Genomic DNA, 17,543 nt, shown 5'->3' with positions numbered 1-17,543 from the left:
AAAGAAAGAAAGAAAGAAAGAAAAAAGCAAGAAAAAGTTTACAAAATGACTTAAAGAAATTTTTTTTGTATAGCTATATAATGTATTTGTGTTTTAAGCTGTTATTACAAGAGTCAAAAAGTTAAAAATAATTAAAAAATGTATAAAGTAAAAAACATACAATAAGCTAAGTTTAATTTACTATTGAAGAAAAATGTATTTTAATAAATGAAATATAGCCTAAATGTACAGTGTCTGTAAAGTCTATAGTAATGTCCAGAAATGTCCTAGGCCTTCTTTTCCGATTCACTTACCGCCCACTCACTGAAAGACCCAGAGCAATTTCCAGTCTTGCAAGCTCTATTCATGATAAGTGCCCTGTACAGGTGTACCATTCTTCACCTGTTATTTTTACCATGCCTTTTATGTGTTTAGATATACAATTTCTTGCCATTGTGTTACAACTGCCTACAGTATTCAGTTTAGTAACATAGCATACAGATATACAGTGTAGAAACAACAGGCTATGTCTGTGAAAGTATACTCTACCTTTGCACAATGATGAAATTGCCTAACAATGCATTTCTTACAACTTCTCCCATTGTTAAGTGACACCTATGTTAAAATATTTATTGATCAAATCTATCTAAATGTCTGTACCACACAATTTAACTTCTTTTAGCTATTTTACCTTCTAACTGTCTAACAGACTAAGCAACCTGAGTGAAGAGATATAATTACTTTTTACATATAGTCCCTAAAACAGTGTAGTATGAAGGGAAACATAATTTTGAAGTCAAACCTTCATATGCTTCTCTTTTATAGGGAGGACGTGGTGCTTAAATGAGATAACATACACAAAAATCCTAACACAATATCTACAACATTTATTAACATAGAACATGTTAATAAATGCATGACATCCAACTTCTCAAGTATTTTTACCTATGGCAAATGAGTGAAATTTAAACCCTGGATGCTAACAAATACCTTGTTCTGCCTCTAGATGAAACCTTGATATCTTTTTGGGAGGATTCATCATCTGACTTCATGTCATCTGATGAAGGAGGCTCATGAAGGTTTTCATCCTTTTCTTTGTTTTCAGTCTTGATTTCTGTTGCAACAACAGTTCCAGACTGACTTTGCAAGCCACCTAACAAAGAAGCAAAGGTAACAGAAAATAAAAGACGAGATTCATTATGAATTAGAACTAACACAATAAAATTCTAGCAGGTGAATATCCTTAGTGGTTACACGGTTATGATGGAAGTTAGAAGATGTAGGAAAGTAGACTATTTAGAGCTGAAAAGAACGTGTCAAACATCCTTGTGCTTTTTAACAGCATTTGTATTTAAAAGAACAAGTCTGATCCCCCCTGACAAGTCTAATGTTCACTTTCAGGCACTATTCTACAAATGAACAAGGATGAAAAACTATGGATTATAGAAACTAACTTCTAAGGTGCTGCCAAGGTAAAGGACCTAAGCTTAACATCTTCCTGATAAACGGCAAAATAGGAATCATGGTTAAATATAACTGGGAGAACTTTATTTTGGTGGTCTTATTTGCACTTACAAGTGCTCTATATTCACACTTATTTGTAAGCTCTATTGGAATAGTGATCAGTTGGCTTTTTATAAAAATTTTATGACTCTCCAATCAAATGATAATCTCTAAAACAACAGCTTCCACCATTCGGAGGTCTCAGTATAGTCAAAAATATCTCTGTTCATGCCTCTAGGAACCATGAAGATACATATATTCATGACGGTAAATGTCTGAGGAAGAAGGACATGACAGAATAGGAAGAGGTAAAAGACAACTGATAAATACTGAACAATGGTCTGTATGTGGCTCTATTCATCAACAGGTATCTGTAACTGCCAACCTAGGTGGGCCAGTTGGAACCCTAAATATCTGCTTTCCACACTACTATTTGGAACTCCCTCATCTAAATGACTTTTGATTCACAGATGTCAATCCAGCTGTGAGAAAGGTGACAGTGATCCAAATGATATCTCTGCATTATTTCTGAAAACCAACAATATAGTTACCTCTGTAATTTTCTTGTGTTTTATGATTCAGGTCTGTGCTTGAAGTAGTGACTGTACTAGACAGGACTGAATGATTGCCATTGAGACTGACAGAGTCTTCCCGATGAGTTCCAACCTAAAGTTGAAGAAAACCCACAAAAACCCCAAAATAAAAAATGGTCAAGATAGTCCAGGGGTAATAACTGTCCAAATTATTTTACTAGGTTTCATAGAGAAAACAGTATTACTCATTTGAATTCAGCAAACTTTTCTGGATGTCATTATTCCAGTTTTTGAGGAGAATTTCAAAATATTAATACTTCATAGAAGCACTGCTTTTAAATCAAACCAAAACATACCTTTTTTAAAAAATGAGAATTCTAATTTGTAAATTTTAAATCCAACAGAGGGTTGTTGTTAGAAGCAAATGAGCTGATAAAGCATTCTGTAAGCCACAATGCACTATATATTATAGGGTCTAATATCAATCTGAAAATCTATTTCATATAATACCTACATACGTTAAAGTATGCATGAACTGGCATTTAACAAAATACTACTACATTCCACGCAATAGTAGTATTTATCGAAGTTTGCCCCCTCCATCATATATAGTATCTTCCCCTCCAAACTTCTGAAATAGCAGCATAAGCAATACAAAATTAAAAGAATTTAAAACAAAAGCTGTGCATTGCTAGGCAGCAAAATTTACATGTATTTTTATCTTTAGCTTTAATCAAACTTACACAAGTCACAGTTAACCTGAAATAGGAAAGCTAAAGCATGCAAACACCACCAAACATTCAGCTATTGCAGTATTAATATACATAAAAAACTGTTACAGATGAAGTTTTTATTAGAATAGTAGCAGACATGTCAACTAGAAGATTAAGCTTCTAATTAAATAGTTTTATTGCCTGGAGTTATACATAAGAACCACTGTTTTTGAATAAATCCTTCAATCCTAGTAAACTGCCAAGCTTTGCATCCCTCTTGAGTAATTAATATAGCTTTATCTTCCATGACTTTGTATGATTTTACCCTAAGAAGCATAAATACCCCTATGCAAGTTTATCCTTTGGTTTCCTGTAAGCTAAACAAAAGGGACCAAAGCAAAGTTTTAGGCAATGCAAGCCATTTGGCAATAGATCAAATTAGAATGGATCCATTATTCCACCACACTTTCTAAGAAATGTTTGTCTTTTACACTTATTCTAATCTTTATTTAAAAAAAAACTAATTTAGCGGATTTTAAAATTTAATGCAATAGTTAACTTTTAAAATTATTTTAGAATTGGCCATTGCTGAGCATTATTTGTGTCACTACTCCCTTGGGTAATAATCATGCATCCACTATATCCTTTCTCTAAACCACCCAATTTAATCATGTTTTTCAATCACAAAATCTTAAAGCTGAGAAGGGACCACAGAAGCTATGGCAAGCTTCCGTCCCACTTCCCACTTCAGAAAGTTTCAGTATTTAGTTGTTCCCCTAAAAAAACTTGAGAAGAATTTGAAGTACTCAACCTAACCACCAGTAAAGAAATGGATTGTGAAAACTGAATTCAAGAGAACAAATTATTTTAAAGATATTTAATAAAATTCTGTTTCAAGAGTATCCTGGTCTTGTTTATTCTTAACAAATGAGCTTGTTTTCTTACTATGAATTACCCAGTGATCTAAGAGGAAAGGCAGTTCAGAATCCCATTTTATAAAAACAGATATGGGCAAACACAACATATGGCTGTAAATTTTTTTGGAACTTTAGAAGATTAGGCCTACTCTAAAGATAAAATAAATCTAGGAGAATTTTGATGGGCTGAGAAAATAATTACAAGTTAAAGTAAAAGCTGAGGTGTATTTGCATTTATAATAATATGGACTTAAAACCTCTTACGACCCCTGGCAATATGTGCTAATTCTGTTTTTACATAGTATTTTGAACTATCACACCAAGTAATTTAAAAGAAAATAGACTTCTAAATTGAAATTTTAAACACATTATACTTTAGTATATATTATAAAAGTGAAACATTTTATAGCTCTGTAAGACAATACTACTGAACAGTAACAAATTGAATTTTCACTTATCTAAGTGATGATGCATCTGCTGAATTCTGATTTCCTTTTACTTCATTAGCATAAATAATTCTTTGATTTTCTAAAATTCAACTATTAAAAAATGTGTGATGATTATCTAAACAATAAATACTAGAAATTTTACTTTTCCCTTCAGAAAAATCAGAAAGGATGCTAGATTTGTTTTGCAATAGAAATACCAGCAAATATTTTTACAGCTATAGAATAATAGAAACTAAATGTTTTCTCACACGAACTTAAACATAATTAGCTTACCAAAGGAAAAATTTAACCAGCACGCACAGCAAAAATATAAGCCTTTTAAAAAAACAGTCTCAGACTAGAAGAAGGCTTGAAGTCTGGAGTTTTTCATGTTAATGAAGTTAGCAGAAACTTTTTCTTTGTAACATGATTCCCCTTGCAAATGGCCCTCATGTATTTTCTGGAGAATTTGACTTTCACAGTTCTTATAGTTCTCTTTAACCCTTGCTCTCCTGGGCTCCCAAGTCTTCCCTTTAATCTGCAGCTCCACATTATAATGGCTCTGTCTACACATACAACAGGTGTATAAACAGTTCTTTGTCTGAGCCTAGAGCCTGTGGGGCCAGCCAAATAGGACTCTGTTTAATTGTTCACCTCGTTAGCATACAGCTGACAGGCTGCTGCTGCTGGGGGAATAGCAGGGCATGGCAAACCCCAAAGCCTGCTACCCTCTAAATTTCAATGATTATGAAGAGCTCCATTTCAGAATAAAAGGCCTATGCCATTAAATGACACCATCCTGCATACTCAATCTGTGTATGGCCTTACTTTTCTGGGAGCACCCAACAAGGGACTTGTTTTCATTTAATTTGACCAATGGCTTTAGCACTCACAATGGAAAAATGTTAAATCTAATTAGATGATGAATAAGAGGTCTTCGAATTAAGAGACAAACTGAAAAACAGTATGAATTCCTCTTGATTTTTAATTCTATTCTAATAATTTGTTTAATTTGTATCATTTGCTGAATACTAATGATTTTAAATTAATCAGTATTAATTTACAGATTGGTTAAAGGATCTTTATATACTGTCTACTCCAAGATTGTATTTCATCTGAAGAGAGGTTTTACTAGAAACTTTGTAGTATTACATTTGTTATGGTTCCTTTTAAATACTTCCATAACTGTATAACCCCCATGGTTTTCAAATTTTAAAAAAGTTGCCATTTTGAACAATTTTGAATTTTAAAATGTAACCAAAACCCTTAAAAAGCACTATAATGTTGTCTTAATCAAAATTTTAAAGATTGCCCATTTAGGAGAAAATTATTCAGAAAGAGTAAAGGGAGTGGTTAAAAGTAAAATCCTTCTATTGCGCTGAAACACAGACACACAATTTCTACCGTATTACAAACCCACATTGCTAAAATTAAATACTGTCCAAATGAAGATTAAAATGATTTCAAATTTATTTTGATAAATGACAAAAATGCCAACTACCCTATTTGCCTATCGGTCTTTAATAACTTAGTCTTAAGTCTTTTATAACTAAGAAAAACAGTTTCTCAAATCGCTTTAAAATTTAGAAAACAGACATGACACATATATATACATATATACATATACACATACATATATGTGTGTGTATATATATATATATATATACACACACACATATATATACATATATGTATTTATTTATTTATTTTGAGACAGAGTCCTGCTCAGTTAGTTGCCCAGGCTGGAGTGCAGCAGCACAATCTCGGCTCACTGCAACCTCCACCTCCCGGTTCAAGCCATTCTCCTGCCTCAGCCTCCTGAGTAGCTGGGATTACAGGCGCCCACCACCATGCCCAGCTAATTTTTGTATTTTTAGTAGAGATGGGGTTTCACCATGTTGGCCAGGCTGGTCTTGAACTCCTGCTTTGGCCTCCCAAAGTGTTGGGACTACGGGCGTGAGCCATGGCATCCGGCCTGATTTCTATTTTTAAATCATTACATAAGGTAGCCTTACACTTTACAATTTAACATTATTTACTAGGCTCTCATACAATATCACACTTCTTCAACTACCCCTTAAAAAAAACCCAAGTAATACCAAAAAAATAATTAAGAGAAATGCCTGGATTAAATTTTCTCAGGACTTGTAACAATGAAATCAAATGATCTCACAATAAAATTTTATCCTATGTCATAAATAAGAAACTGTTTTAGATCTGCATCAAGCTTCCACCAGTACAAAATGCTTCGAATCTCATTTAATTTTGGTTTGAAGTTGAAGTTACTATCTGACTGAGGAATAACAGTACTTTTCATTAAAGGGAATGGTGCTGCTGTCACGGAGTTATCTTGTTGGGCATAGGTATTTAGGTATTACAGCCATAAATCGATGGGATGTATGCTAACTTTATATTGCTGAGAGCTCTTTGTAATGCTCATATGAAATTCACGATTCCCCCTTCCCTTTTCTTTAAATTGATAAAGGGTCTCACTTTGTCACCTAGGCTGAAGTGCGATGGTGTGATTATGGCTCACTGCAGTCTTGAACTCCTGGCTCATGTGATCCTCTCACCTCTTCCTCGAAAGTACCTGGGATTACAGGCATGCACCACCACATGTGGCTAACATAAAATTTTTTCCTTCTTTCTTTCTTTTTTTTTTTTTTTTTTAAGAGAGGAGGTCTCCCTATGTTTACCAGGCTGTTCTTAAATTCCTTTTTTTTGTTTTGTTTTGAGATAGAGTTTCACTCTTGTTGCCCAGGCTGGAGTGCGATGGCACAGTCTTGGCTTACTGCAATCTCCACCTCCTCAGTACAAGCAATTCTCCTGCCTCAGTCTCCCCAGTAGCTGGGATTACAGGCACCTGCCACCCCAACTGGCTATTTTTTTTGTATGTTTAGTAGAGATGAGGTTTCACTATGTTGCACAGGCTGGTTTCAAACTCCTGACCTCAGGTGATCTGCCCACCTTGGCCTCTAAAGTGCTGGGATTACAGGCGTGAGCCACCATGCACTGCTAAAATTCATGATTCCTTTTATTTTCAGTGTTCCATTTAAAAACTTTCCTTCTTCTCAGCATTTTATTCTGAAACTTTAGCTTTATGCTAAATAAATGGGAACAAAACTAAAGCCAATTGCTGACATTTCAGTAGTTCTAAAACCCCTGATTTTGTGTTTTAAAATTTAAATGATGTATCAGTATCATATACTAATGAGAACAATGAAATAGCTTGGCCAAATGGTTACTGTGTCCATGTAGACTTTACACTACTAGTAACCTTCATCAGTGACTTGTCTGTACTGCAGACGGGGAACTGACCTGTCTGTACCACTATTTTTTTTTTTTTTTTTTAAAGAGACAAGGTCTCACTCTGTCGTCCAAGCTGAAGTGCAGTGGCATGATCATGGCGCACTACAGCCTCAACTTCTGAACTCAAGCAATCTTCCTGCCTCAGCCTCCTGAGTAGCAGGGACCACTGGTGTATGCCACTATGCCATTAATTTTTTAAAAATTTTTGTAGATACAGGTTCTCACTTCTTTGTCCAGGTTGGTTTCAAACTTCTGCTTCTAGCAATCCACCCACCTTGGCCTCCCAAAATGCTGAGATTACGGTTGTGAGCCACTGTGCCTGGCCTGTACCACTTTTATACTGCCATCAACTCTTACTCTTCCGCTACCAGTGTATCCTGGTTCACCTCAAGTATTTCAATTACTTAAACAAAACTCTCAAACTACTCATTAACATATGACAAATGTTATAGGCTCCAAGAAAAAGAAAAACATGCTAACTCCATTATACCTGCTGAGGTGCCAATTTATGTTATAAATCAGGAATTCCCAAGGTCTGGCCTGTACCCAAATCTTGACTTTTTAAATTTTTAAATTAAATAAATAAAGGAGCTTGTTTTTGTGAATAAAGTTTTACTGGAATACACGCATACCCATCTCTTTTCATATTGTCTATAGCTGCTTTCATATTACACTGTGATAGACTATATAGCCTACAAAGCTGAAAATATTAACTCCTGGCCCTTTATAGAAAAAGCATATTGAACCCTTTTCTAAATGCTAGGCGAAAAAGCGATATATTTAAACCCTACAATTAGGATTCTGCCCATCAGGATAAAGTTCCATTATAACAAAAATGTCATCTGAATGTTCTGTGGAGGTCCTAAAAATATAAACGTTTATCAGAATAATTTTATTCTTTGCAATAAATACATGGAATAATGATAAGCAAATGTTTTTGAAAGAAGCTGACCTCATGAATTCTATATGGTGGTATAAAATTGCTGATCAACAGGTATTTCTGTGGTCACTTTTTAAGTTGGGTCAAGTAGCCACCATTATTAGGAGCCTGACACAAATACTAACGTTTATTAATGCAGAAAAGCATATACAAATTTCTGAAAAGTTACAAGAGACCAAAAACAAGGTGGGGGTCGGGGGCAGTGGGGAAGCAATTGCACAATGTCAAACCACATTATTTCTTGTTCACGATCACTTAAGAGGATGCATGGAGGGGATGAGGGGACAATAAAAGCTGGAGATTAACTCTTGGAGACAGTAGGCAAGAGTTACAAAAATGGGCTGGGCATGGTGGCTCACATCTATAATCACAGCACTTTGGGAGGCTGAGGTGGGTGGATTGCCTGAGGTCAAGTGTTCAAGACCGCCTGGCCAACATGGTGAAACCTTGTCTCTACTAAAAGTACAAAAAATTAGCTGGGTGTGGTGGCGGGCCCTGTAATCCCAGCTACTCAGGAGGCTGAGGCAGGAGAATCGCTTGAACCCAGTAGGTGGAGGTTGCAGAGAGCCAAAATAGCACCACTGCGCTCCAGCCTGGGCAACAAGAGAGAAATTCCATCTAAAAAAAGAGAGAGAGAGAGAGAGAGACAGAGAGAGACAGAGTTAAAAAATGTGCCCCCAAAATCACATACTCTGCAAGAATATGAAGAGTTGATTCCATATAGTGGGTGTTGAGCATGTAAACAAAGGGCTCCCAGCAGTACTAATGGAAGTCCTCAGACATGGAAAAGAACCACATGATAAGACAGAGTCTTCCTCAACAACATGGCTAAGTCTCAGCTGGGATAGTCACTGGCAGACTAATCTTCATTCCATCCTTTGCTCTTTGTGCTGAAGCTGAGAACTGAGGACTCAACAGCTAAAAGGCTTACTTACTTCAGGACAGGAGATTAATGCTGACTCACCTAACAGTGTCAGATTTTGTCAGCTAATAACTTTATGTTTCGACGCTAATCCTGGCAAGATACTTCTGATCTCCACTGTTAAAAGTACTAGCAATTGTGTCTGGATGAGATGAAGACAGCAGATGACTTCTGGCAGATTTTTCACAGCTCTGTGCCCGCTGAGAAGGTGATAAGGACTGAAGAGAAGGCTGTGATAGACACACTGAGCAGCAGCCTGGGCTAGCTGCTGTGGCACTGATGTTGCTGCTCGGACTAAGCCAGACTCACCTCATGTCTCAGGGGACCATTTTATTCTAGATTATTTGAGATTTTTTTTCTTTCTAAGAATATCTCTGGCAGACCTTTTGTTGTTGTTCCGAAGTGGGCAGCACATTCCTTCAGCATATAGTGGGAGCTACTTTCTCAGTTGTAAGTTTTAGGGTGACATCCAATGAAAAAGTTTTTCTCTCTACCAGTCCTTCTAAAATGCACTAGGTTTCTATGTGGCTTTGGAGGACTGCATTTTGATAAGTCCCCCTTCCTATTATGGAATATCCAAAATAGGTTTAAAAAAAAAAAACTCAGCTTTCTCAAGAAAGAAATTATGTCTTATGCAAACTCCGAAATGGGAAAAGCCAGATATATATGAAATACTGTAGCAGATAAGTTGGAATAGGAGCCGTAAGGTGGTAAAAGTAAAAAATTAAAAAATCATTAAGAGGTAAGGAATAAGAACTACAAATGTTGCTGCTGAGGCTAACTTAAGATTCAAGTATATTGATTTTTAAGTCATGCTTCTAAATAAGGATAAATAGTATTTCAACAATTAATAATTAGTTATTCTGCATTTATATTTGTAACAAATACCTTTTATTATATCAGTAAAATAATTTCATTACTATTACCAAAAGTGGTAACAATACCCTCACATATTTTTTCTTTCTTTTTTTTTGTGAGACAGGGTTTCGCTCTGTTGCCTAGGCCGAAATGCAGTAGCACAAACATGGCTCACTGCAGCCTCAACCTCCTGGGATCAAGAGATCCTCTCACCTAGGATGTGGCTAGGACCACACCACATGCCACCGTGCCATGCTAATTTTTTTGATTTTTTGTAGAGACAGGGGTCTCTCTTTGTTGCCCAGGCTGGTCTTGGAATTCCAAGCAATCCTCCCACCTTGGCTTCCCAAAGTGCTCGGATTACTGGTGAGAGCCATCTGACATTCCCCCGTTTTACTAGTTTACTAACTCATAAATGTTTTGACACTTACTAGCTTATCAATAGCAACAAAAAGTACTTTAAAAGGAGACTGATTTTCAAGATTTCCACGCGCGCGCGCACACACACACACACACACACACACACACACACACACACACGGCATCTAATGTTACCCATGCTGGTGAAAATATAGTTCTCAGAAAATAGGCAACCTTGTGTGTTTGTGTGTTGTTTAGTAGATAGGGTCAAAAATGTGTATCCAATCCTCTTACAGAACACAAGCCTTCAGCATTTGGGGCGCCTAATTATTCTGATGATAGATAAGTTTTAGCCTTCATCATATGGCTTAAAGCTAAAAATCTGTTTCAGAGAAGAACACTGCAGAGCATGCAATGAGCCATAAAAACCATGCCATAAACATGCAAACACATGGTACAAGTTTAAAATAGCAGGTTCCAAATGAGCTTCATTTCTTTAAAAGAAAATTTGGATAAAAAATAATGTAAGATGGTAAACACAAAATTTTTGATGTGTATGGCTATAGAAGTCTACCTTTTTCCCACTCTAAAAAATTACCGTGTTTTTTAAAAGATGGGCAACGTTCTTAAAAATTCTTTCTAGATTAATCTAAAATTGTTTACTTTATTACTAAAGTTATAGCCATTCTTAAAACTACTTCTCCCATAATTTTGGAATAAAGTTTAAATTTGGACTTGCATAAATTATAGTTTCACATTCTTTCTACCATTGAAGACTGGTTCTAAATTATAATAAACAACTTTTCTAGATTAAAATTCTTGCTGTTCAGATTTCCTATGCACTATTTCAAGGCAAAAACTGTTGTGTCAATTAAAAATGATCTTTGTAGAAAGCTTCTGCTTTTTGCACAAGGTCACAAGAAGATTTTATAGACTAATACTTAGCCAAAACTCTACTGCCAAAGACAGTAAGAAAAATTCTGAAAAGTCAGTCTTTGCCTTTCAGAAAGATCCTCTTCCCAAAGATTACATTAAAGACACATAGGACAAGAATATTTAGGGTTTACTACAAAAAAGATGAGCGCGATTTTACCATCGAAGCTGATCGACTGCTTGCAACAAGGCTTGATCCTCCGTAGTTTGAATTGAGGCTTCCAATTGGTGCATTATGGGATGGTCCCAATAAACTGTGTATATCACTGTGACCAGCAGGCAAACTGGTGGAAGGTCCCACAGCATGGTTCCGCAGCACATGGATTGCATCATCCAGTCTGTCTAAACGATCCTCCATTCGAGACTGCTGTATGGATTGAAAAAAACATGGAGGTTATTGCTGGCATCTGTTAGATTCATTAACTGCTATGCTTCCTATTATGTGATATGGAATACAGAAAGTGAAATGCAATATCAAGTAGCTTCAAAAGCAACCACCTGAACTACAAATCAACAAAAATAGAAAGGCTATCTGTATGTAGACTATGCTAAACTTTCAGTGTCAGAAACAAATCACTGCTTTATAAAATGAATTTGCCAAACTACCATGAGGTTATTTCTTTTAGCTTCTATAAAAGATGAAGGATACTATGTCAATAAGCAATTATCATTGCTAAAAAAAACAAAATAAAGGACAACCTATACTTTAATACTGATCTTTGAATGATGGCAATTTGGGGAAGGGACCTCACATCCAATAAGTTTAAGTTCTAATTTTGTCTGAAGTATACAAAGCACATGTATCTTATATGGTGAACACATCCAGATATGTTCTTTGACAAAACGAAATAAATGGTATTGTCTGTCTGCGGATACACACATGCCCCATACACAAACATATTAGAATTTTAAAAATCAAAAGCACATGCCAGTAGAGCTGTTTTAAAAAGAATAACTTTCAACAACATAAGAGACAAAAATCCATTCCTATATACCGTGATAAAAACTGAAATAGTCAATTGTCTGATTTTTAAAGACTGGAGTCTGTACAGGGTAAAGATTTTAAATGAATAATGGGAAGTATAATTGAAACACAAAAAAGGCACCATCTAAAAGAAATAGTACCTCACAGACATCCTTTAAGAAGGACATTGCATCTTGCAAATGCTCGTGAAGTTGCTGCTCAACTCGATTTTTCTGGCAAAGTCAAGACAGAACAGGAGGCAAAGCACAGGTTAAGATTAACTCCAAAAGAGATGAGGAAATAGCTGATATGCATGTAAGCATAACATGTTAGTAAAGTTAACGCAAAGACCTGAGAGATCTATTTTATTAAGATATGAAAAGGCTTGGATTCAACAGGGAAGTTATAAGGTTAGCATCTAAATGGCACACATTACTTATAACTGCTTGCGAAATAAATGAGAAGCAAATGTTCCTTCAATTTAAAATGTTCTGTTAGTCACTGAAAAAGAATGTTTCTTTTTGCAACCTGGAATTACGTATGAGAGCATGACTTAGCATTCCATCAAATCATCCTTATTTTGTTTTTAGGATACCATGTAATTCTGGGTTACAAATATAAGTATACAAAAGCAACAGTAGTCAACATTCTCCCACAAATTCTTCACGCTCAAGTGTCTACATGCTTCCTTTACTGCCTTGTAGGTTAAATAATGTTTTGCATGTATGATTTGCACAATACACTTTTTTCCCCTAAGAAAACGGGAAATAACACTTTCATAACAAAAACAACTGGTATTCACTTAAAATTTAATGGAAATGTAGTAAACCACACATAGTATTATCACATGAGAAAGAGTAAAATACAACCATTTTGCATTAAAATTTCTTGCTTTTACTTGTCTTTTTAAAAAAAGTTTCCCTTCACATGTAGACATAAAAGTATAGAAAGATTAAGTCCTAGATTTGTCAAAGAAAATCATCATAACACGATTTTAACATCAGCTGTCCTGACACCAGAGGCCTGATGTCCCAAAGAACAGATGGCAAAAGTCATACCCAGTGTGTCTTATATTGTTAACTGAATCAGGCCATTTGTTAGCAAAGAATTCGTGTGCAACGCTAGCCTACTGTTTCTTTGTTGTTACGCCAGATTTACTAAAAACAAACAAACTCTAAGCTATCAGATAAAATTGATGTATAAGAGGCTCTTTCTTACCAGGGAGTGGAGTGAGTTTTCATAGCTTGGGGATGAAGGTGCTTGCCCTCCAGATCTGGGCCACTGACTGGTACCTGTTAAAACCCAAAAGCACCCACACACCTGAGTTAACTCAGTAATCCTGATGATGTTGTGAAGGAAAGGGTAAAGATACTGAATAACTAAATAAAGTTACATGAATATTTTTGTTCAGCCTTCATCAAAGTATTGGCTACTAATAAGCCCAATACATTTTTAAAAACCTTTCATTAATAAAAAACAATGTAGGGATCTGAGAAAACAGAAGAAAAAACCCTGCAATTTAAAATACATCTACCTTTATGTTTGCACATTCTTTAGACTTTGTCCATGTGCCTATATATCTTGAGAAAAATACACTTACAATGTACATACTTTTAAAATTCTGCCCCCTCCCTCTAGTACTGTACAGACATTTTGATAATCCGATTAATGACAACATTAATATTCCCCTGATTCTCTACACTTAATTTTTTTTTTTTTTTTTGGAGATGGAGTCTGGCTCTGTTGCCCAGGCTGGAATGCAGTCGCATGACTTCGGCTCACTGCAACCTCCACCTCTTGGGTTCAAGCAATTCTCCAGCCTAAGCTTCCCAAGTAGCTGGGATTACAGGTGTGAACACCATGCCTGGCTAATTTTTATATTTTTAGTAGAGATGGGGTTTCACCATGTTGGCTAGGCTGGTCTTGAACTCCTGGCCTCAAGTGATCTGCTCGCCTTAGCCTCCCAAAATGCAGTGGCATGCCCAAAGTGCAGTGGCATGAGCCACTGTGCCTGGCTGGCAGTTTTTTTTTTTAAATGGAGTCTCACTGTTGCCCAGGCTGGAGTGCAGTGGCACAATCTTGGCTCACTGCAACCTCCGCCTTCTGAGTTCAAGCTATTCTCCTGCCTCTGCCTCCCAAGTAGCTGGGATTACAAGTGTGTGCCACCATGTTGGCTGTTTTTTCTTTTTCTTTTTTTTTTTGAGATTGCATCTAACTCTGTTGCCCAGGCTGGGGTGTAATAGCACGATCTTGGCTCACTGCAGCCTCTGCCTCCCAGGTTCAAGTAATTCTCCTGCCTCAGCCTCCCATGTAGCTGGAATTACAGGCAGGCACCACCATGCCAAACAAATTTTTGTATTTTTAGTAGAGACGTGGCTTCATCATGTTGACCAGGCTGGTCTTGAACTCTTAACTTCAGGTGATCCAACTGCCTCGGCCTCCCAAAGTGTAATTTTTGTATTCTTAGTAGAGATGAGGTTTCATCATGTTGGCCAGGCTGGTCTCAAACTTCTGACCTTAAGTTATCCGCCTGCCTTAGCCTCATAAAGTGGTGGGATTACAGGCATGAGCCATTGTGCCTGGCTTCTACATCTAATTTGCTTAGTTACTATTATTTCACTGCTAGACATTTTGGTTGTTATCAATTGGCCATTATGAATAGTGATATAGTAAACATTACTCTGTTTCCTTCTCCCACCCCAGGGAAAAGAATATGTCTTGAGGATAAGTATGATTTCTGAATCACAGGGTATAAATGTATTAACATAAGGCCAAATTGCCTTACTAAGGGATAATATTAACGGATGGTGCTTTTAGTAATACACAGACGAATACATTTCATATGACTGTAAATGAACTTGGGGTCATCTGTTAAAATATGTCCCAAAATAGTATATACCAGAAACATTAATTTTAAAAAAGTATAAAAACTACTGTTAGATATTGTTTATTCTTTGATGTTAGAAAAGTAGGAGCATAATTTTAAAAATGAAGATAGAAAAAGAAAAGACACAACTTCGGAGTGTAAAAACAAAAATAAATAAGGGAAAAATAAAATGAAATAATTCATCCATATGTTAGGGAGAAGGCAATGTTTTAATGGTCTTGCCAAAATACCTTTAAAAGGAAAAAGACAAAAACAACTAATCAAAATTTGCATTATTTCATGATTGTGCATCTGAAAATGAGTCATTTACAGAAAATAATAAAGACCATTTAATTAAACATATATTTTTGTTTTTAATAAAAGCTTCAGTGACAAACAATTTGAATTATATTAGAAATTAAAGTTGGGAGTTGAAGGTTTAATCTGTCTCACACCAGAGGCTTTTGTTGCAGGTCAATTTGCCATGTTTAGAAAGCTAACTGACACTACAACTAACTGTAGTGTCATACTTTATCTCAGAAAAAAAAAACTTGAGGTAAACTACAACTATACAATCTATTTCAATGAAACTAGACTTATTCATTTTAGCTGAGTAAGACTATTTAATTATGCAACAATGTAGAGATTGTATTCATCAATCATATACATTTTCCAGGTTGAAAAGCTGGATACAGATTCTTCATAACCTGATTATAATTAATTATATGCAAATTGTTATGATTACATAAATATACTGTAAATACTAAAATTGTGAGAAAAAATGCATACTTCAGTTAACAATTTTTTTTTTTTTTACTTATAAGCAAATTATAAACAAATTATTTTGGGGATCATTAAAGGCCTCCTGCTAGACACACAAATGTAATCATAAATCAACTACAAACTATGGACAATCTAAAATTGCTTCTGTTTCAAGAAGCTTGTGGGCTAATTTTATTTTACTTTATTTATTTATTTTTTTTGAGACACAGTTTCACTCTTGTTGCCCAGGCTGGAGTGCAGTGGTGTGATCTCAGCTCACCGCAACCTCTGCCTCCCAGGTTCAATCGATTCTCTGGTCTCAGCCTCCCGAGGAGCTAGGATTACAGGCATGCCCCACCACCCCAGCTAATTTTTTGTATTTTTAGTAGGAATGGGGTTTCTCCATGTTAGTCAGGCTGGTCTCATCCTCCCAACCTCAGGTGAGCCTCCCTCCTTGGCCTCCCAAAGTGCTGGGTTTACAGGCATAAGCCACCGTGCCCGGCCTAATTTTATAATTAAAAAGGAGAACTGATCAACCAGAAATCATGATAACTATTATATTAAAACTGTATATAAAAACAAGCATCCAACACCTTACTGCTGATTTCAGTGCATTACTGCTACACTGCTACACTGATGCGGAATTATGACTTTTAGGTGACCAGGCTAATGATAATGTTTTGAAAAACAATCTTAATTATTAAAAAAGAATTTATCTTAATGTTTATAATATTTTACTTTTCAATCACTTTGTTCTAGACCTCCCTTAAGCCCCCATCATAGGAGCCTAATCATCAAATTACTTAACTTTTTGTGCAATACTAACACAAGTTTCATGTCCAAATGCCTCAGAATAGTCAGCACACATCTGTGCTTTTGCAAAACAGGCAGTTTTTATGATTCTTCACTAGCTTAATATTGAGGAATCAGATGTCACACTAAATTACTTGGGTAATAAATCATCTAGATAATTTCTGGCGCTATTAAAAAAAACTGTATAAAGGTCTGTCTACAATGTGTAATTCATTAAACTGGAAAAAAATATACAAATACCTACACTTATTTTGTTTTTATTACAGACTGGGCTCTTCTAGTATAACACACTTGGTTAAAGCATGCTGAAGTCAGGTAACTGACAACACCAGACAATCTGACAGATAATAAAAATAAGCAGCTCAATGACTAACCTAGCTGAAACTGAGAATTTCTCTTTCTCTCCTTTTTATTTTTTTCTGCGAATGCTCTGAAGATTACTACAGAGTACTACAATTATTAAACTTTTATTCATTTATATTCCAGAAGGAGGTAATGAAAAGACAAAGGATGACTTTGTCTGCCTCCCAAGCTCCCTTAGTAAACCTATTCTCTTACTGCAAACGCTCATCTTTTCCTAAATAACTGTAGTAAACAGCCATTCCTCTCTTCTATCTTGTGGCCGGAGCACGCTGATTTTGTTGACAAGGGGTGTGGGAGGTGGGTTTATCCTTTCCTAACATGAACAAGGACAGGGCAATTCTATTCTTAGCCCTACGGTTAAATCCAGATGCTAAGATAAA

At 35.8% G+C, this 17,543-nt stretch overlaps 1 protein-coding gene across 12 annotated transcripts in view; it reads right to left on the bottom strand.

Annotated features, from left to right (window-relative positions):
• The window catches only part of TCF12 (transcription factor 12), a 370,574-nt gene that overhangs the window by 22,323 nt on the left and 330,708 nt on the right, over window positions 1-17,543 (bottom strand). For 6 of the 12 annotated variants that reach the window (XM_017513791.2, XM_017513787.2, XM_017513788.2 and 3 more), the window contains 5 exons: window positions 13,578-13,651; window positions 12,521-12,592; window positions 11,556-11,762; window positions 2,034-2,148; window positions 970-1,132 (listed from right to left, as the gene is read on the bottom strand). In XM_017513791.2, the coding sequence (XP_017369280.1) occupies window positions 970-1,132; window positions 2,034-2,148; window positions 11,556-11,762; window positions 12,521-12,592; window positions 13,578-13,651 (631 nt within the window). The remainder of the gene's footprint in view (window positions 1-969; window positions 1,133-2,033; window positions 2,149-11,555; window positions 11,763-12,520; window positions 12,593-13,577; window positions 13,652-17,543) is intronic. The other 6 variants (XM_017513789.2, XM_017513790.2, XM_017513796.2 and 3 more) reach the window with 1 other exon arrangement.

The sequence above is a fragment of the Cebus imitator genome, unplaced genomic scaffold (assembly GCF_001604975.1).
Source record: "Cebus imitator isolate Cc_AM_T3 unplaced genomic scaffold, Cebus_imitator-1.0 Scaffold501, whole genome shotgun sequence".
NCBI classification, from domain to species: Eukaryota; Metazoa; Chordata; class Mammalia; order Primates; family Cebidae; genus Cebus; species Cebus imitator.
This window is presented reverse-complemented; position numbering and strand designations above follow the sequence as displayed.